This window comes from Lissotriton vulgaris, chromosome 8, assembly GCF_964263255.1.
Source record: "Lissotriton vulgaris chromosome 8, aLisVul1.2, whole genome shotgun sequence".
Taxonomy (NCBI): domain Eukaryota; kingdom Metazoa; phylum Chordata; class Amphibia; order Caudata; family Salamandridae; genus Lissotriton; species Lissotriton vulgaris.
The window spans coordinates 1573065148-1573086431 of record NC_141696.1 but is presented as its reverse complement, the minus strand read 5'-3'; the positions used below and the strand labels follow the sequence as shown (position 1 = coordinate 1573086431).

General features: G+C 51.8%; 1 protein-coding gene across 2 annotated transcripts in view; it reads right to left on the bottom strand.

Moving 5' to 3' along the window:
* Positions 1–21284, bottom strand: part of LOC147700450 (pregnancy-specific beta-1-glycoprotein 7-like) — a 225266-nt gene that overhangs the window by 135121 nt on the left and 68861 nt on the right. For both annotated transcript variants that reach the window (XM_086935863.1, XM_086935864.1), the window contains exon 4: positions 16127–16366. In XM_086935863.1, the coding sequence (XP_086791989.1) occupies positions 16127–16366 (240 nt within the window). The remainder of the gene's footprint in view (positions 1–16126; positions 16367–21284) is intronic.

The window sequence follows — 21284 nt, the reverse complement described above, 5'->3', positions numbered from 1 at the left end:
AGGTAACCATGTAATAGTGTCCTGTGTATTGCAGGAGGAAGTAATCTTTCGCTAAGGTGTGTTCTCCTGTATAGTGTCAGGGTCTGCTCCAGCTAGTTCGCTCTCGCCATCCTGCCCCTCATCGTCCACATCCCGGAGCGCCTGCACCATCACCTCCCATGCAGTCGCCCTTTCCAGTGCCTTCTCGTCATTCGACCTCCAGGCCATCTGGTATCGTAGGGTACTTTCACACGCGGCCCATCTCAGACACTCCCCATACCATCTTTTATACGTGGGCCCCACTCTGGACTTCCAATTTCGTGTAATCTCCCGCTTGGCCAGGATAAGCCCTAAATCTATAAATTTACTAGACATCTTAGTCCTAGGTGTGTGTGGGAACCAATGAAGAACGCCCACCGCTTTAGTAAACTGGATATCCCTGTCCGTCGCGCCGTTAAGGGCCCGCCCAACTTCCTGCCAATAGTCGCCCAAGGAGGGGCAATCCCACAGCATATGACATAGATCCGCCCCAGCTGTATTACATCTGGGGCAAGCAGCGTCGGTCGCCCCAAAGTACTGTTGGATTTTCCCGGGCGTGAGGTATGCCCTGTGAATAACATAAAAGTGGATCAATTGGAACCTGGCATTCCTCGAGCTCTTCCGTGCCCGCCTCAGCAATTGGCCCCAGGTCGTGTCTGGTATCTCCACCTGGAGGTCCAGCTCCCACTTGGCCTTCAGGGCTGCCAAAGGTTGCAAGGCCTCCCGCTGCATCCTGGAGTACAGGCACGTGACAGCCTTAAAGGTTCCCGCCGCCATCATGGTGTACTGGCAAGCCATCGAGGTGTCCGGTTCCTGCAGCCCTTCCCCCCAGTGGGCTCGCATGGCGCCCGTGACTGCCGCGTGCAGCAGGTAGTCGCCCCTCGGCAGGTCAAATCTCTCCTGCAGGTCCCGAAACGGCATCAACACCCCATCTTCATAGAGGTCACCCAGCATTTGTATTCCGGCCTCCTCCCACCCTAGCAAGCGCGACCAGTCACCTCCATGTGGGAGGTCAGTGACCATTCCCAGCGGTATTTCGGGGGCATACATAAGGCGGACACCCGCCCTCTTGCGGGCCCGGTCCCAGCAAAGCCGGAATGTCTGTTCTTCAACCGTCAGGTCTCCCATTCGGAGTCTCTGGTGCCAGAACGTGTCGCGGGGTGCCTTCATCTCTCGCGTCCTCGGGGCCCCTATACACTCTCGCCACCTCCTGAGTAAAAGTCTGCAGCTGTGCGGCTAGGTAATATCCTTCAAAATCCGGCACTGCCATACCTCCCTCATCTTTGGGGCGCAACAGCGTGTCGAGCGCTATGCGTCTCCTACCCGTGCCCCACAAGAACGCTATGACCAATGACCTCAGGCGTTTGAAAACAGAGCTCGGGACCCATACCGGCAGTGTCCTAAAATAATACAAAAGTCTGGGCAGGGCGATCATTTTAAGCAGGGAAATCCTACCAGCCAGGCAGAGCGGCAGAGTTGCCCAGAAGTCCATGGACCCACGCAGGGCGTTAATACAGCGAGTGATGTTGCCCTCCAGTAGGTCGGATGGGGCGTGGTAAACATAGACCCCTAGATAATGTAGGCAGCGTGGCTCCCACCGGAGTTCCTGAGCAGTGAGTGGGCATGGTTCTCCCGGCCTCAGGGGAAACAGACAGGACTTAGGCCAGTTGACCCTCAGGCCCGACAACCTACCGAACTGCTCCAGTAGCCGCCGCGCCCCCTGAAGCTCGGTGCCCGCATCGGCCAAAAACATCAGCAAGTCATCTGCGTACAGGGAGATGAAATGCGGTCTCCCCCTAAAGGACAAACCAGCGTAGTGGCGGCCCAGTCTGGCTATCGCAGCGAAGGGTTCCATTGCCAATGCAAACAGGAGCGGGGATAGGGAACAACCCTGCCTAGTGCCACGCCTAATCGGGTACTGTCTCGAGATCAGTGCGCCCACCCGGACCCTCGCTACCGCCTCGGCGTAGAGGACCTTGGTCCATCTTATATATCCGTCTCCCGTTGCACAACCTATTTCTCCGAGGGAGATGGGCCGCCCTAACTCTTCTGCCTCCGAGTCTTCCACTCGCGGCAACTGTAACCCGTCCAAGAACTCCTCAAGCTCCTCCGCCCCTCCCGTGTCGCCACTCAGATAGAGCCCCTCATAGTAGGCACGAAACTTATTCAGGATCCCGGGTTGGGAGTGGCAGGGCTCCTCCCCTGGCTCCTGGATCCTCATGATCGGCCCTCCCCCCCGGACTGGGTTAGCAAGCCAAGCCAACATCGCCCCCGCCTTATCACCTTCCGCATGCGCCCTCGTCACGTACGCCTTATGGTCAAAGCTGCGCAGTCACTCTAGCTCTACCGCCAGCCCCTCCCGTGCCCCGCTAAGCCCCTCCTGCAGTTCAGGGTGATTCGGGCGCCTCTTCTCGAGATCCCTCAGCCGTGTCTCTGCCTTATCTAAGTCATCCAACAGAGTCTTCCGAGCCCCTGCCGTGTGTCCAATACAGTGTCCCCGCACCACCACCTTGAACGCATCCCATTCAACCGCCCTCGTGGAGGCCGAGCCACTGTTCTCCTCAAAATACCTCTCAATGCGTTCACTCAGGGCCTCCCTGAACAACAAGTCGTCCAGGGTGTCGGGTTGCAGGCGCCATGTTGGCACGCAGTTAACAGTCACCATCCATTCCAGAGACAACAACAAGGGGTTGTGGTCCGATATCGTCCTGGCCAAGTATTCCGCCCCTCCCACCGCGGGGAGCACACATTCCGAACAAAGAAACGCATCCAGCCTCACATGCAAATCATGTAGGTGCGAATGAAAGGAGTAGTCCCTAGTGGTGGGGTGCAACGCCCTCCATGCATCCGTGAGGGCCCAGCTCTCCTGCCATTCCAGCCTACGCTTGGCGACCCTATGTACTGGGGACGCGCGCAGCGGGGGATGGGACCTATCTAATAGCACATCCTCAACTGAGTTGAAGTCCCCCCCCAAGAGGACCGGCCCTGCCAAATAACCCGCCAGTTTGCCCGAAATGGTAGACAAGAAAGCAGGCAGGTCTACATTAGGAGCATACACATTACAGAGAGAAATCATCCTGCCTCTCAGCCTCCCCTCCACCGCCACATACCTGCCCTCAGGGTCTATCGATGACTTCGAGACTTGGAAGGGGACCCCCGCCCGTATCCAAATCAATGCCCCCCTTGCGAATGCCGAGAATGTTGTGTAGAATAACTGCCCCCTCCAGCGCCTTTGCAGAGCCGCCCCTTCCTGCTTATTTAGATGCGTCTCCTGCAGGAATGCTATATGAACCCCCCTACGCTTGAGGTACGCCTGAACCTTATGTCTGCGCGCCATGGATTGCATACCCCGCACATTCCAGGTCACACATTTTAACGCCCCAGTACTAGCCATTCCCCCCTACACATCCGGACCATACAGCAAAGAACAAAGTCCGCACAAGTCCCGCGACCACGGGCCCACCCACCCACCCACTCCAAACAGGAAGCCGAACCCCTCCAACAACTACAATCCCCTGAGCAACCCCAACTGCTCGCAACTCCCACCCCCCCAGGACAGGCCCCCCCGCAACTGGAAGTACCCCCATCCAAACCAACACTCCCGGCCACCCCTCAAGGAAAGGTGGCAATAGTCGCAGTCCCCACTGCGATGACCTTAGGGGCCAGTAAGGCGCGGCTCAATGCTATAAGTCCTTAAACAAATCAGCCCCGCGCGCTCCACCCCACAATCCCCACATTACAGTTCCCCAAAACCTCAATCAATAACGGTCCACTGCTGCGGGCCCAGTGCCCCGGTGTCCAACCAGCGAGTTCATTCCAACAGATCAGTTCAACACGCCTCCAGTATCTCTCCCGAAGTCTGCGGCGTCACAATAGGGCCCCGGGCTCCACCAAATTCCGATTGTCCTGTCTCTGAGCCCGTGCCCGGGTCCTCCGAATCTGTACCCTTCCCGGACTGAGTCCTGGCGGTTCTAGATAAGTCCACCACCGCCTGTAGGGCCGCCTGCCTCTCCGCCTGCCTCTCCGCCTCCGTCTGCGACATCGAGGGTTTCCCGGTTCTCTTGCGGTTCCTCCTGATCCGTTGGGACTGCCTGATCGGCTTCGCCACCTTAGCTTCTTCCTCCCTGGCCTTAGCACCGTCCGTTCCCGCTTTATAAGTGTCCCACCAGTCCCATGCGTCCGCGGAGGTCGTGAAGAATAAAGATTTCTCATCCACCACCACTCTTAGCTTGGCAGGAAACAACAGGGAGTACTTGATGCCTTCCTGGCGGAGCTCCCGCTTGAGGGACAGGAAGTTTGCCCGGAGACGCTGCGTCTCAAATGTGTAGTCCGGGAACATGGTGACTCTGTTGTTTTCCACTTGAAAGGGCCCTGCCTCTCTCGCCCTCTGTAAAAGCCAGTCTCTGTCCCGGTAATGGAGCAATTTGAACACCACCGGGCGAGGAGGAAGGCCTAAGGCTGGCGGACGCGCCGGAACTCTATGGGCCCGTTCCAGGGAGAAGAAGGGGGACAGACCTTCTGGTGCCACCTCCGTCCGCAGCCAGTTATCCAAGTAGCCCACCATGTCGTCGCCTTCAATTTTCTCCGGCAGGCCCACTAGGCGTACGTTATTGCGCCTGTTTCTGTTTTCAGCATCCTCGGCCCTCCTTTCCAGCACCTTCAGGCGGTCCATCACGTCGGCCATCTGGGCCTTCATCGTTGCCTGGCCTGGGGCTAAGTCCTTAACTGTGGTCTCCACGGATTTCACCCTGTCCTTAAGTTTGTCGTGGTCAGCCTTCAGGAGGCCCAAGCCCGTCGCCACCTGAGCTATGTCTTGCTGCAGGGCGTCCTTTGTGGTGGCGATGGCCTCCAGGATACGATCCTGCATCCGCTGCAACGCCGCTTGGTCTCTCTCCGCTCCCTCCGCCGCTTCAGTATCGGTCGCGCCATCTCCCTTCCCCTTTGTCTTCCCCATCTGGGCCGGGACGGGCGGTGGTCTTCGAGTGTGTTCCTGGCCGCCCTTCGAGCGTCGTCAGGTTCTGTCCTCCGGCAGGGCTCTCAGGCCCGGATATGTCACCAAGAAGCAGGACGCACTGAGCGATCGCAGCCCGGTCAGCGCCAAATGCGCCAGAGGCCCGGGGCTCTCGTCTCCGGGTCACCGTCGCACCGTCGTCGCTCCTACCAGGAGGTGGTCCTCAACCACCGCCCAAGGGCGAGCCCAAAGTCCACTCGGCACCTGGGGAGAGGCGCGATGCAGCCGTCAACACCTCTCGTGTGTCCGGGAGCTATTCTCAGTGAGTCTCCAGGCAGATGTCTCCGTTGCGAGCGATCTCATGCCCTCGCCGCCATTTTGGGGTCCGCGACTTTCCGCCTGGGTTCAACTCTCAAAGTCGAACTGCTGCTGTGGGAAGGCTCGGTGTCGTCCTCCGAGGGCTCCGGACCCTCCGCAGTATCTTCCAGTACCGGATGGTATCGGTTACCTCGGGGTCCGATCGAATTTTCAGGATATTTTCCGGGATCGGGCACGGAGCTCCGAGCTCACGCTGCCTACCTCCTCGGCATCCAAGCCACGCCCTGTCAACGCTCTCATGGCGGCGGAACAGACGTTCAGACAGCAGGTCTGGAGAGCCCAGAGTGAACTCAGCGAAGGCCCTCATGGAGTGATACTGCGAGGCGCGGCCATTGTGATCCCCGCCAGCCTGCAGAAAGAAGTAGTACGACTAGCACATCAAGGGCGCCAAGGAGCATCTAAAACTAAAGCACGACTACACAGTAAAGTGTGGTTTCCCAGAATGGACCTAGCGGTGGAAGAGGAGGTGTGCAACTGTCACTCGTGCACCATCATGAGCCAGGACCCAGTGCCACACCCGGTGATCACAGAAGACCCATGCCCAGAACCGTGGTCAAAGCTGAGTATTGATTTCGAGTCATTCCTCAATGGGAGAAACACTCTGGTGCTCATAGACTCTCACTCACGCTTCCCAATAGTAGAGGTGGTACCATCAACCGCTTTCACACATGTCAAGCTGATTTTGGTTCTGACCTTTGCCATGATGGGCCTACCTGAGGAGATACGTTCGGACAACAGACCGTTGTTTCAAGGAAAAGACTTTCAGACATACCTGGCAGCAAGAGGAATTTGCCACAGGAAAATTACTCCACAACGGCCAAAGGCGAACGGAGAGGTCGAGAGGTTTATGCGCACGCTGAATCGGGCCCTTCAGATCGGGGTCGAGAAGGGGGAAGAAGCGGAAGAGTGTCTATCCCAATTCCTGAGCGCATACCGACAAACGCCTCATTGCACCACCAGATGCTCCCCAGCACACCTGCTGTTCCGGAAGATTCTAAGGGACTGCGGGCCGGCGGGCCCTGCCTGTCATCCGCCAGAGCTAGATCAAAATGCCACCCAAAACAGGAGACAACTCACCAATGACAGAGCCAGTCGGGCTCGGAGTGCTCGGCCCATGTCCCTCGTGGTTGGTGACAAGGTGGTTCTCAAGCACAGGCATCCAAACTGGAAGTACCGCACCGCGTATGAGCCGGAAGTGTGGGAGATCGTCAACATCCAAGGCACCATGGTATCAGTAGCACGAGGTATGCGAGCTGTCACACGGAATGCGTCGTGGTTCAAGCGTGTCCCGAGAGAATGGGAAGCCTCCGGAAAACCATCTGAAAGCGTGGAGTGGGAAGACGAGAACCCTTCGTGTGCCACGACTCCACCATGCCACCGCGGAGAAGGAGTAGCCCTGCCAAGGATCGAACAAGAACCGATGGCCAGCCAAGGCGACAGCCCCGGAAGCCCTGTGGGCCCAGTGGAACGACCTGAACCAATGGAAGCCAGCAGAAGTCAACGGAGTCAGAGATGCAGTCTCTGACCGAACCCGATTCCCAGCCAAAGACTCAGAGACTATGCCTGGGTCCTGGACAATCCCCGAGGGTCCCCCTAGGCCGGACTATGTATCCATAAGTTTGGAGGGATGTACTGACGGAGCCACCCGGCCCGTCCACACATGCATAAACACGCATACACACACCCCGAGGGCAGGCCTGCCCGAGGGTTTAAATAAATGGGCTCGAGATCGCTCGTGGTCTTCGGCCCTAGCAACCAGCTAGTCTCCACATGTGTTCATTATAAGTGTAATTAGGCCCCACGCTGTGGCATAGGCAACTCCCTGCCCCTGTGACTCCGTCACCACACTCCGTAAACAAAGACTGGACTGCTGTCTTCCCCCTCTACTCCTTCGGCGATTCCGCTGCCTGGCAGGTCCACATCATGGGGTGAGCGGAGCCCGCGACTGAGGCGCTGGCGCTCCTCTACCCCCTGAGATCACTCCTGATCCCGGACCATGTCTAAACCACGAGATTACCGCCATTCTCATGCTGGCGCCTAGATGCATTGGGCCCCACCGATAGCGGACCCCCCTTGTGAGCATGGTTTATGTACGAGGTGGCGGCTTGCTCTGTTCTGACCTGCTCCAGGCTGCAGACAGCATTCCAGCCTCAGGGTTGCTTTTGAAACAAAGTGCCCAAAGGGCCTCCCATACAAAATAACTCCGCAACTTCCGGAGTGAAATGTTGTGCAAATCATTGAATGCCTTTTACAGAGAGCCTTGCTGTAGGAAGGGAACTCAGCATAGCTCACTTTACTTGACTCTGGAAATCCTAGCACAGAGTTTCTACACCTGACCACCAAAATGCCCCAATCCCCCAGAGACACCTAACCCTGAACGGGCTTCTTTTCGGAGCGGACCCCCGCTGTCGAGTGGGCCTATGAGCGAGGTGGCAGCTCTCTCTTCTGCTCCGGTCTCACTCTCGGACACAGACGGTGCCCTGCCTCAAAAAAACATTTTCCATCTGCAGTTTCAATCAGGCACCCAATCCCCGGAGCCCCCACAGGCTCCAAAACAAGTAGACCCACCGGAACCACACCCCCACATATGCTCTCCCTCGCTGCCTATCTCTCCTGTCCTCTACCCGGAAACTACAATCACCGACTCGACTCTGCTCCCTTATTTTCGCCAGCAAAAGCACCTTAGTAAACCGACTAATGCAGCATAAAGAAGAAATAGAACTGAATTCAGGCACCCATTTTGAGACCTCAATCTCCTAAGCCTCCATTTTAAATTCTCCCTCTTCTCCCAGTTACAACCAGAAACGAAAAGAAGACCACTCTCCCCGGAAACCCACCGCAAAGAAAGGCCTATAAACACAGAAAGAGGGCTACCGGAGTCCCTCCTCTTATTTGGCTATAGTTAATTTCCCCTACCTTCTTCAATCCTCAGCCCCCTCCTTATGAAACCCAGCTGACACAGAAATTGGACTACCCCAGCTCACAGAAACAGCCATCTTGGAACAGGATACTCCGCCACCAGCTCCCTTCTCAACCCCCCATCCAATACTCCATATTTCCATGAACCTAAGCACTACTCACCCCCCGCCATTAGCTGCTGCCACTAATCTGATTTATTAGGTATGTTCATGTATCTATTCACATAATTAAATATAGCTATACATATGTATGTTCATATTAATATATATGTCTATATTCAAGCAATTCTATTCCAGCATGCCCTTACAGTCTCATGTCCTCCAATCCTAAACTACCAAAAGCTCCCCCTTCCTACTAGCTTCTCCCCTCCACCCTTTCCTCACCACGGGTCCTCATTTCTATGGTCAATTAGGCACGAAACAACATCCATCCCACTCTCTTCCTCACTCCAGTCCACATCACCATGCCTGCCTCCACAGTCCCCCGCTCATTGATGTACCATCTCCTGAAACCTCTTGGCCCAAACTCCCTCTACATATCCTACCTCCCAAACCTCTCACTCACCGCCTCAAAAAAACTCAAACACAATCAAACACAATCTAATCAAACAACATCATGAAACACTCATAACAGATCTTTATCACAACCCCTCCAAAGGACAGGAAAAATCCGATTTCATCTTTTACACCACCAGACCCCTGAAATGGAATTCTACCCTCACCAACTACCTATGCATAAGCAAAACCTCCACCATCCCTCACAGCCATATTCTGACCCTACCTCACTCCCCCATGTTCAAAGTCAAGGCCACCCTCACTATCTACAGAATCAGTATTGTGCTTATCCAAGCCACCAACGCCAACCTACTCTCTTTTGAATATATATTCCCCACTCTCTGTAAGACTCTCTCCCCCATACGCAACCTCTCCCTAAACAAAACCCCCCACAGAGATGCCAATGCTATCCACCTCAGCCTCCCCCAAACTTCTGCCCCTAACCTCATCACGACCACAGATCCCACGCACACCCCCCCTACACAAAGCTGGACACAAACCTCCCTCCCTCCCAGATCAGAAACCCTCACCCCCAGACACCAACCACATGACGATCAACATCACTATCAGCCCAGACCCGAACTACCACATCAAGCCTCCCACTCAATCCAGCTCCTCTCACTCTACCCCACCTCCAAACCGCGTACCCCTCTGTCCATCCACCCACACCATTAGGGAAACAGCTCCCACTCTGCCCACTCAAAGCAACCTCCGTAACCTCCAAGAATAGACAAAGTTCCAACACTCAACCTCCACTTTCACTCTCTAACCTCCTCCCCATATACCATGTACACCTCTCACCCAACAAGTTGCAGCCACTAACCCCCGTTCCCTACCCCCCAACCAAACCCCCTCACCAGACCTAACAAAAAGACTTAATCCCATGGAAACCCAGCTCAACAAAGTGATACTAGGTATCAACAAAATCTAAATGACCCTCAAAACTGTTCCCAACCATGCCCACTGTTCACCCACCTACCCCTCGGACAACACCTGACTTCCACTCCAACCCCCAGAAACTCAGCCTTACAGCTGGCTCACCACTCCCTCAAAAAACAGTGCCCACAGACTGACTCGAACTTCTCCTAAAATGTCACACAGCGAAATGAAATAGATGGCCAAAACATACAATCTGACACCAACTAGAAACAGAAAACCCACTTCCTAGATCCAGGTGATCACTGGTATAGGGTGAAACCCTGTTCCACCCAGGTCAAAGGCTAGACCACCAGCACACCTCTCGGATATCCCCAGGGCACCCTCCTCTCTTAAACAAAACAGCAACTCGAACAATACCAACATTCTACCTATAAACTGTAGACCTGCCTCCAGACATGCCATAGGACCGGCAGAAACAATCCTCAACTATGACATTGACATTGCATCCATCACAGAGACCTGGCTAAATGAAACATCCGACCTGATCTTCAACTTACTAGTTCCTCCTGGATTCTCAATCATCAAAAAAGACAGAATTGACCAAATAGGGGGGAGGTACGGCGGTTAGCCATCATCCACAAAAATACCATCACAATGGTGGAATCTGTCTCCTCCATTTACAGCGCCTTTGAATATCTCAACACCTCTATACGGCTGAAAAACAATGTCAACAAACTGCCACCTTCTTTAACACCCCCAGGCAACACTCCTTTTTTCCTCGAACACCTATCAGATCTGGTAATCCACTGATCACTCTCATATGCCAACAACATAACCCTAGGCAATTACAACCTCCACTGGAATGATGAATCTAACATCCAAATCAAATCCTTAAATAAACTCTACTTTAGCATAACCTCAACCAACACTGCAAAGAACAAACCCACAAAAAGGGTGCAACGCTTGACGCCATCATAGCCCAAGAGAAGACGATAACCATCAACAGCATCCTCCCAGTTGATTGGTCTGACCACAGCATCCTCCTGTTTCACCTACACCTGCAAGAATCATACCCCATCCATACCAAGAACACCCTAAGCCAAGCTCCCCTCGCTGAGCTGGAAAAAATAAGGATCTCAAGCATTCCACGTAAATCAGTCGACCTCTCAATGATCAAACTCACAACCCACTTTAACTTTACTATGACAGCCGTCCTAGACCTAGTAGCACCTCTGAAACTAAAAAAGATGAGAGACACCCATTCGATATCCTGGTTCACCAAGGATCTCAACACAGAAAGACGACAACTCAGAGCCACAGAAAGACTCTGGCGAATAAACCCTTTCTCAACTCACCTCCACCTCCAGAGCAGAACGCAGAACATACAAAAACCACATCACCAAAGAAAAAGCAACTTTCTTCCGCAACGCCCTTGACAATGCGAGAAATTGCCCACCAATCCTTTTCAACATCATAAAAAATCAGACTTCAAAACTTCAGGGCTCAAAAGAACAATGCAATATTTTCGCCAAATTCTTTGATGAAAAAATCACGTTGATCGAGTCCTCACTCGTTAGCCACATACAAACACCAGACTCCAAATCAGAAATCCCCCTCCCTGAAGTAAATGAGGGCATCCAAACCCCAGGCTCTCCATCTACCCTTAATTGCTGGAAATCATTCAAGTCACTCTCAGAAATTGACATCTCCAAACAAATTGCGAACGCAAAACCCCCCTTCCACTTCTCTGACCCCCTCCAGGTCACCATGGCAAAAAACCTCAGTCATGTGATTTCACCCCTCTGGACGATGATAATAAACAGCTCGCTAAACACGGGGGTCATGCCAGACTGCCTAAAACTTAGCCAAGCCTCTCCACTACTAAAGAAACCAGGCTTAGACCATGAGGACCGTAACAACTTCAGGCCAATCTCAAACCTGCCATTCCTGGCCAAAATCCTCGAGAAATGTGTCCTACTCCAACTCAACCAACACATCAGCACTAACAATCTCTTGGATTCCCACCAATCAGGCTTCGGAAAGGGCTGCAGCACAGAGACAGCCCTTCTAACTGTAGCAGACGACATCCACAAATGTATGGATGCCCGTGTTTGCTGCCTGCTCATCCTCCTAGACCTATCCGCGTCTTTAAACGCGTTCGACCACAAACTTCTTCTTAACTCACTAAAACAACAGATTGGAGCAGACGGCATGGTGCTGAATGGTTCACCTCTTTCTTCCAAAACCGATTGTAACAAATCAAAATAAACAACGCAATCTCTGATTCATCCGCCATAACCAGATACGTCCCTCAGGGCTCAGTCCTCTCACCCACTCTCTTCAATATCTACATGGAACCCCTCACCACCATAATCACTCTAGCCAATGTCACCTACCACCTATACGCAGATGACATCCAGCTATACCTGGAAGTCTCTTCCCCAGAAGACATTCACCGTCTCAACGATACCCTAACAAAAATTCAACACTGGCTATCACACAACCACCTAAAATGAATCAAGATAACACAGACATCCTGCTCTTCTCTAATGCTGTTAATTCGGCGATGGCTCCTTGTGAATATGCCGCACAGTTGGCAAAAGCAAAGGGGCACTACAAACACCAGCTCCCCGTGCCTCCTTTCGCCTCCCCTCTCTACCATAGAGGTTTAAAAACAACCTCCTCTGAAAATGTCCACCTCTTACCAACCCACCAAGAGTCAGCTCACTTCTCCCAAGGGTTACTTGAGGGGATTATATGTGGGCAGAGGCAAAGGTAGTTCCCCAAAAGGAGCTACACCAACAAACAATCCCTGACTTCCCTCTCCTTCCTACCAACCATGACATCTGCCAGGTAATGTTTACAAAATATTTTACCCACACGGCAAACCGTCACCTGATACAAGTAGGTGTTGAATTTTGGATATTACCCAGCATGGTTACTGTCTTGGGGTCACTGCCACTCCTCCCTACATTCCACCTCACACATACAGCGGAACATCAAACACTTCTCAAAGAGGAGGTCAAAGCCCTCCTGCTGAAAGGGGCTATAGAACCCGTCCCTATCCATCAGCAAGGTATAGGAGTTTACTCACTATACTTCCTAATACCCAAAAAGGATGGATTCCTACGGCCCATTCTGGACCCCAGGCCCTTGAACAAGTACATCCTATCAGAATACTTTCATATGGCAACTATTCAGGATGTCATTCCATTTCTTCAGCATGGCAACTTCATGGCTGCGCTGGACCTAAAGGAAGCCTAGTTCCATATTCCAATACACCCGGCACATCACCAATATCTCAGGTTTGTGGTAGGTGGAAGACACTACCAATTCAAAGTCCTTCCTTTTGGGGTGACTACTGCGCCTCGGGTATTCACCAATTGCCTTGTAGTAGTAGCCGCTCACCTGCGCGGACAGGTCATCCGCGTGTTCCTGCATCGAGATGATTGGCTTACCAAAGCTGCCACTCTTCAACAGTTTCAAAACCACACACACATCACAATAGATCTGCTTGATCACCTAAGGTTGACCATCAATGTCACCAAATCCCACGTCCAACCCCTACAGATGCAGCCTTAACTAGGGGCTCAACGCACAAATAGGCCTAGCCTATCCCCAATCTGCAAGGATCCAGTCTGTTCAATCAATCAATCAATCAATGACACTTATAGAGCGCGCTACATACCCGTAGGGTCTCAAGGCGCTTGGGGGAGGGGGGTGCCGCTACTGCTCGAACAGCCAGGTCTTCAGCTTCTTCCTGAAGGAGAGGTGGTCTTGGGTCAGGCGCAGGTCGGTCGGGAGGGAGTTCCAGGTCTTGGCGGCCAGGTAGGAGAAGGACCTTCCTCCTGTAGTCGCTCTTCGGATGCGGGGGACGGCGGCGAGGGCGTGGTTGGCTGATCGGAGGTGGCGTTTGGGAGCGTAGAAGTTGATCCAGCTGTTGAGGTAGCTCGGGCCTTGGTCGTGTAGGGCTTTGTGTGCGTGGGTGAGGAGGTGGAAGGTGATTCTTTTGTTGACGGGGAGTCAGTGAAGGTCTCTCAGATGTCCGGAGATGTGGCTGGTTCGTGGGATGTCGAGGATGAGTCTGGCTGAGGCGTTCTGGATCCGCTGGAGTCTCTTCTGGAGCTTGGCGGTGGTACCGGCGTAGAGGGCGTTGCCGTAGTCCAGTCGGCTAGTGACGAGGGCCTGGGTGACGGTCTTCCTGGTCTCGGTGGGGATCCACCAGAAGATCTTCCGTAGCATGCGTAGGATGTTGAAGCACACCGAGGAGACGTTGTTGACTTGCCTGGTCATGGAGAGGGAGGAGTCCAGGGTGAAGCCCAGGTTGCGTGCATGGTCTGTCGGTTTGGGTGCGGTGCCCAGGGCGGGAGGCCACCAGGAGTCGTCCCAGGCGGAGGGTGAAGAGCCCAGGATGAGGACCTCCGTCTTGTCCGAGTTCAGTTTCAGGCGGCTGGTCGTCATCCACTCGGCTACCTCTTTCATCCCTTCGTGCAGGTTGGCTCTGGCGGTGGCGGGGTCGTTGGTCAGGGAGAGGATCAGCTGGGTGTCGTCGGCGTAGGAGATTATGCTGAGGTTGTGTTGGCGTGCGATGGCCGCGAGGGGGCTCATGTAGACGTTGAAGAGGGTGGGGCTCAGAGAGGATCCTTGAGGGACGCCGCAGATGACTTCGGAGGCCTCTGACTTGTACGGTGGTAGGCGGACTCTCTGTGTTCTTCCGTCGAGGAAGGAGATGATCCATTCCAGCGCCTTGTCCTGTTCAAACTCTAATCCCCTTATTTCAACCAAATCAGCCGCTTACAGTCAGGACGGTCATGAGCCTCTTAGGCATGATTGCCTCCTGTTTAGCCATGGTACCTCATCTAAGGCTAAACATGCGTCAGTTGCAGGAATGCTTAGCTCAACAGTGGTCTCGGGCAGAGGGTCATTGATACGATCTAGTGTTGATCGGCCCCCTCACTCATCACTCGCAGCAGTAGTGGAACAGCAACAACATGTTGAGGGGCGGCCTTTACCGCGACCCTGTTCCATACACCATTGTTACAATGAACACATCGATCATGGGGTGGGGTGCGCACTTGCAAAATTCGACCGTGCAGGGCCTTTGGGAGACAAAATACCTGCGTCTCTACATCAACTACCTAAAACTTTTAGCTGTTTACCTAGCATTGAAAGCATTCCTACTTCACCTAAAAGGCAAGGTTGTCCTAGTCCAGACAGAAAATATGATAACCATGTATTACCTACAGCAACGGGGGAAACAGACGCTCCACATTTGTTTCAGCTCTCTCAAACCATTTGTCATTGGGCTCTCCATCTCAACATCCAACTGTTAGCAGAGTACCTTTCGGGAAGGACAATGCCAGATGTCCAAACTTTGTATCCAGGTGTCCCTTTTAAGGCTACAATACAAAACATTGTATGTTATTTGCTTCATTTACAGATCTATCTCTGACCTAGCCTTCACTTTTATAGGGTTATATCTAGCCGCAGTAGCTGCATATCTTCAAAATAGGTAACAGTTTTCTCTCATCAGAATACCATTTGTTAAGGCCTTTATGGAAGGTCTCAAAAGAGTGATTTGACCCCTGGTCCACCTGCACCCTCATGGAATCTTAACATTTGGGGATGCTGCGGAGGACAACCCTGTCTCTATGGGGTTGGAAGAAAGGTTCCTGTAATTTAATTTAATGCCTGAAGACCACTGTCATGGTTGAGTAAGGTAATGGCAATAAACAATGCCACCTTCCAGAAGAGAAAATGAAGGGGGCTAGTATGGAGGGTCTCAAATTGAGTGCCCATGAGTTGTGAGTGGACAAATTCCTTCCATAGGTAGTCTCTCATTTCCATCTAAATCAATCAATCGATCTACCTGTCTTTTTTCCACAACCAGAGTCTGCTGTGAAGTGGGCTCTCCATAATTTGGATGTCACGACAACCCTCATGTTCTACATTGATAGGACAAAAACGTTTGGAAAGACTAAACAACTTTTTGCAGCTTTCTTCCAACCTCATAAAGGAAAGGCTATATCCAAATCAGGCATCACCAGATGGGTAGTTAATGCAGCCAGACACGCTGTGAGATGGGTAGTTGAGATGGGTGGTAAATGCATTCAAACATGTTTTGCTAAAGCTAAAAGAAGTTACCTGCTCCTCCTAGAGCACACTCTACTCAAAAGAAAGTTGCTTCTATGGCCTTCCTGGGTACTATCCTAATAGCTGACATATGTAAAGCAGCTGCCTGGTCTGCATCACACACTTTCAATGTTCTAGCACACCAACAAGATAACGTGAGTCCCTCAGACACAACATTTTACAGCAGTAGTTGTAACCCACTGAACATGCTCTTTTCTGAATATACATACCTAACTCTGGCTTCCCATCCACATCAAAGCGCAGATACCCAAAGTTACTCAAATGTGGTTCTTACCCATGCAGGTGATGTTTGTGCGGTTGCTTCCACTCTCGCTGATCTGGTTTCTTGCGGTGCAGTTCACCTCAATGAACTCATTCCCTATTGGAATTTCCAGAGGTGAAGTTCTGTTGTCTTCCTCTTTCCCGTTCACGGTCCAGGAGAAGGAGAGATCCGTCCCATTGGCCACGCGACAGAAGAGCTGGACCGTGCCCTTGGAGCTGCACTTGAAGGCCACTTCCGGTACTGACACAGGATCTGAGAATTCATAAAAACAAAATAAATGATCTTGGGGTCTCCGGGTGGGATCATCCTTGAAATCTGCTGATGGAACTCGTGCATGCTTCCGGGTGGATCAGATATCAGCCCAGTCAGCACTCATGAGGTCTCCCAAAGGTTGGAATGGGGACAGTGAGGTGCTCAGCCTAACCCTTGACAAGAGTCTACATGAACTGAATATTAACAGCCGGGCAGACCTGAGCTGCCGGTTGATACTATGAACTCCACCTTCATCAAAATGAGTTGCTGCCAAGCAAGAGTCTCAAGAAACAAGTATAGAATAGCACCTATCTCATGGCTGTCACTCAATCACTACTCTCACAGTGTAGTTTCTGAGAGTTACACTACCCACACGTGATTCTCCAGCCAGACCCTTACCCAGCGTTAGCACCGAAGCCCTGCACCCCGGGTCACCTACTCCAAGGACCCGGTAGCCTCATCCTTCCACTGCATCGATCTCACTGTTTGGAGTTGGAACTTTAGCCAGGCCATGAAAATAAGATCCTCCTCTAAGGGACCTCAGGGTAAAAGCTATACAAGCCCGCTGCTTAACACCCACCCCCACCGATCACTATACCTGGTCCGTATATTCTGGGTAGAGTGCCTGGCTTTCAGCCAGACCTTGAACTGAGGCCACAGCCTGCTAGCAGCTTCACTGATGTTAGCATTATTTGTGACATCTAATCACCTTCTGAAAGTGTTTTGACTCAACACAATCAGCCTCCCCTGGTATTCTTCCAAGATATACAGACTTATCTCTGACAGAACACAGTTTGCTTCATTCTTCCCACAGTGAGGACCAGTGTAAGGCCTTCTACACCCCACTGAGATTTAGTTTCTGGCATTATACAGAAAATGTCCAAGACAGTATGGCGTCAGTGTATAGGTAGATCAGGTCTTCCCACCCCACGTCACTGCACACTTCTTGTGTGAGGGGATCTTGGCGAACCCAAGCCGCTAAGGGCTCAAAGACCAGCACAAAGATCACAGGGTACAGCGGACACCCTGCCATGTACCCTTTTGCGGGGCAAAGACTTGGGACACTGCATTATTAACCCGCATTTTTGCTAGTGGGCCCTGATATAAACGCTTCACTCAGCCACAGAATTTGGGCCCATAGCCCAGTCTTGCAAAGGCTTTGAAGATGTAGTTCCATTAAACTCTGTTGAACGCCATTCTGGCATCCAAGGACATAAGCACAGCCTGTTGAGCGCAGTGCATAGCGGTCATGTGTAACGCCCAATAGAGGTGTCGTAGATTTAAGCCTGTCCCCTGTGTGGCATAAAAGCGGATTTGTCTAGATGGACCATTGAGGTGACCAACCTCCACAGCCTGGTCACCAGGCCCTAGCCAGTACCTTGGCCTCCACAGTAGCTAAATATATGGATCGGTAGCACCCAAAATGACCAAGATTTAATCTGTTGTTATGGATTCTGTACACAAAGGTGTCAGATCTGGGCTAACCTGGACAGATCCATGCCCTGACTATGATACTCATCAATCAATCAATCAGAGAATTGTAAGTGCACTACTCATCCATGAGGGTGAGGTTCCGTGACAATTGTAAGTGGTGCATTCGACTCGCACGAATATAGTCGAGTCTGGTATCTATGAACCGCAAATGACGAGTTTGGTGGGTGTGCGCAGTTTCGCTGTGCTAACCTAAACCGTTCGTCTGTTACGTGGGTATTTCTATCTGTACCCACGGGTTCCATCTTAGATACGGCATCCATTTTGTCTCTTGCCCTCAAGTAGCCAGCGAACGGACGTTGTCCGCTTCGCGACCCTGGGACTCCCAAGATATTTGCGGAAGACACATGTTCTTTGTAAGTGTCTTTATGACGAGGGGGATGCTACTGTAAGGCAGATGGCGCCGCTCGAGGCTCATCTTGCCGCACGGACTTATTGTCTCAGCCGTGCATCTCATTAGGCACGTCCCTTTGATGCCTGTATCTCGTGTTTCCCGATACCTCCCCTTTTACACCCTTTCCGATCTCCCCACTGTCTCCGTCTTCCTCTGCACCTGTCCTTGTTCCTATTTCGATCTGTTTTACTGCTGATTGGAATTTGCTAATGGTGGGAAGATGGGTTTTTACAGTTGGGAACCGCCAAATGTTTCCGCACTTATGTTCCGGACCTCATGTGTTTCAAAGTGACCAAAGCGACCCCTCTGGGGGATAATGGTGGGAACCGGGTTGTAAACTTTTGTGTATCATGTTGTCTTATGGGTAAAAACTGTATAAAAGGAGCGATCCACAGAACCAATTTGAAGCAGTCTCCCCAAGTTGCACGTGGTGTACTTGTCGTGACTTCTGTGTTCCCTGCAGCAAATAAATCTTGAATCTTTGACGCCGAAGGAAGTGTCCCGTGTCTCTGTGATTCGTACGCCGGAGCAGGTTACCCACGAAGGTTTCAGGTGTTGTGCCCTGGCACCGCTGGGTCTTAAAGAACCCAGTCCTTCAGTTGGCGCCCAACGTGGGGCTGCATCAGTGGTACCGGTCCAAGCCCGACGATCGTGAGGAACTTCGTGTGAAATCTCCGAGGGAAGGTGCACTCCGCTTCATCGATCCTGTTGTCGAAATAAGTGGCCCGAAGACTTTTCCCGCGAAGATTCCCGCCTCCTGACGGCTGCGACGGACTGCTGCCCTAACTGTAGACCTGTTTTGGCGCCTGGCGTAGACCTTGGTATAGCGAGACGACTGACGGGCCTTCCTGGTGACGCCATCGATCTTTGAGTTAAGTATTTGTGGGTCGCTCCCAGAGTTCTTGGTTGTGGTTACTTAGTGATTGCATGGTTCCATTGCATTTGTGGTTCTTGGTACTTTGTTGTGTTGTTTGACGACTGCAGCCGCCAAAAACCGAGGGTTTTGTTTTTGCTGGGACTTGGTAAATCCCGTAACCCTTGAAGTTTGTGAAACTCGGCTAGCGTGCAAGATGCCTGGTCGCAGTACTTTGTTTAGTTGTTTCAGACCTTGTGGTGTAGATTCCCGACTGGAGGACTCGTGTCCGATACCTCCGGTTGGAACTCCTACTTATGACCTGTATAGCAAACATGGGCTAGGCCCGATTACCTTTAACGATTATTGGATTAAATATACAAAGAAGGACGGCGACCTTCGTTGGCCACCTCACGGTAGCTTCGAGGCGCCGATCTTAGATAATCTAGAAATTAAGTTGTTCGAACGAAAATCAAGGCCGGCCATGTTTGATGCCTTTCGGTTGTGGCGCAAAGAAGCCCGACAGAAAGAAATCAGACAGAATAAACGTAGTCAGCGAGATAATGTTGCTACCATAGTGAAGAAAGCTGAGCAGTTCCAGCGTGATAAGGAGGATAAGGATAAGGAAGTGTTTGAAAGATTACAGCGTATGACCATAGATAAATGTTATCCTGCTTTGCCTACGGAGTCGGATAAGAAGGAAGAGGCAGTTGAGGATCCTTTAATGTCCTATCTTATGAAGTCGCCACCTCCGTACGTACAGGGTACCGCAACTCCTGTGGTCCCTGCCGTACCTGTTCTTCCGCCTATTATTCCTCCGCCTGTTCCTCAACCTGTACCTGCCCTTCCGACTGTTCCTGCTCCTTTGTCTGTTGCTATCCCTACTGCTCCTCCGCTTCCACATACTCCTGCTCCCGCTACTGCTCCTGTTTTGTTAACCCCTGTTGCTGCTACTGTCTCCACTCCTTCTCTTGTTAGTCCTGTGTCGTATCTCTCTCCCTCTACTCGTAGTCGTAATTCTCCCCTTGCGGCTAGCTTCTTTCATTCGCTCGGACCTGTTCATGGGTCTGCTGGTTCTGATGGTCCTCAGAGACGCAGTCAGCTTCCTGGAAACAGAGAACGTGTTGCGCTCTATAATATGGCGATGGGTTGGATGGTAAACCCTCTTAGAAATCCACCCCGTATTGTCCTCGAAGCGTTTTGTCAATTTAATATACCAACCCAGAGATATGTGTTTGACGAAATGTGTAAGTTCCTTCATGATCAGATTGCGGCCGATGCGCCTGACGAGGTGCTGACCGCCCTGTCTGAGCTTCGGCTTCAGTTCGCAAATGGACTGATAGTAGATACTAACGTTCGACGTGCTATTGAGCGGTTACTATCTTTCCGTCCCGCTCCAATACCGCATGCATTGTTTGTTGAGGATATTGAACACCAACCAGACGAGTCTGGCCAATATCCTATGCGTGAAGTTCCGCCGGTTTGGATACCAGCTGATCCTAATGCTAATCCTCCGATAGTGGCGCATTTCCAGAAAGTGTGGATACATCTCCCATGGAAACGTTCGGAAGTGCTACAGGTGAAGCAGTCTTTGCCTGATCCACGCAAAAATCCTACAGGGTACTACAAGGAATTATCGCAGCTTGTAGATGCCACGGTAATGAATCTTGCCGATATCGACATGTTGTTCGGCAATGTCGTACCGCAACCGGTATGGGCTAAGATTCGGCAGGAAAATCATGCGACTGAATTAGGCGGTGATTGGGCTGCCATTTTAGCGGCAGATGCTGGACAAGTGGCTGCCACTAAACCCGACCAATTGATTACTGCTCTTCCTCAGCGTATAATAACATTAATGAAGACTCTTATGCCAGCTATGAGGGTAAATTGGGATAAATTGTCAGCTTGCAAACAAAAGAAAGACGAGAGTGTTTCCGACTTCTTTACGAGGTTTGAAGAAGCATTCATTGACCACAGTGGACAGGATATGGGTACTGAGGGTGGACAACGGTTGTTTGTGGATAAATTTGTGTCAAACTTATTGCCCGACTTGAGCAATAAACTAAAGAATTCGGAAAGTGCATGGGCCGTTTCTACCTCAGCTCAGATATTGGCTACGGCACAATATTATGAAAACAGGGAGAAAGAGGAGAATGACCGTGCTGACAAAAAGACGAAAG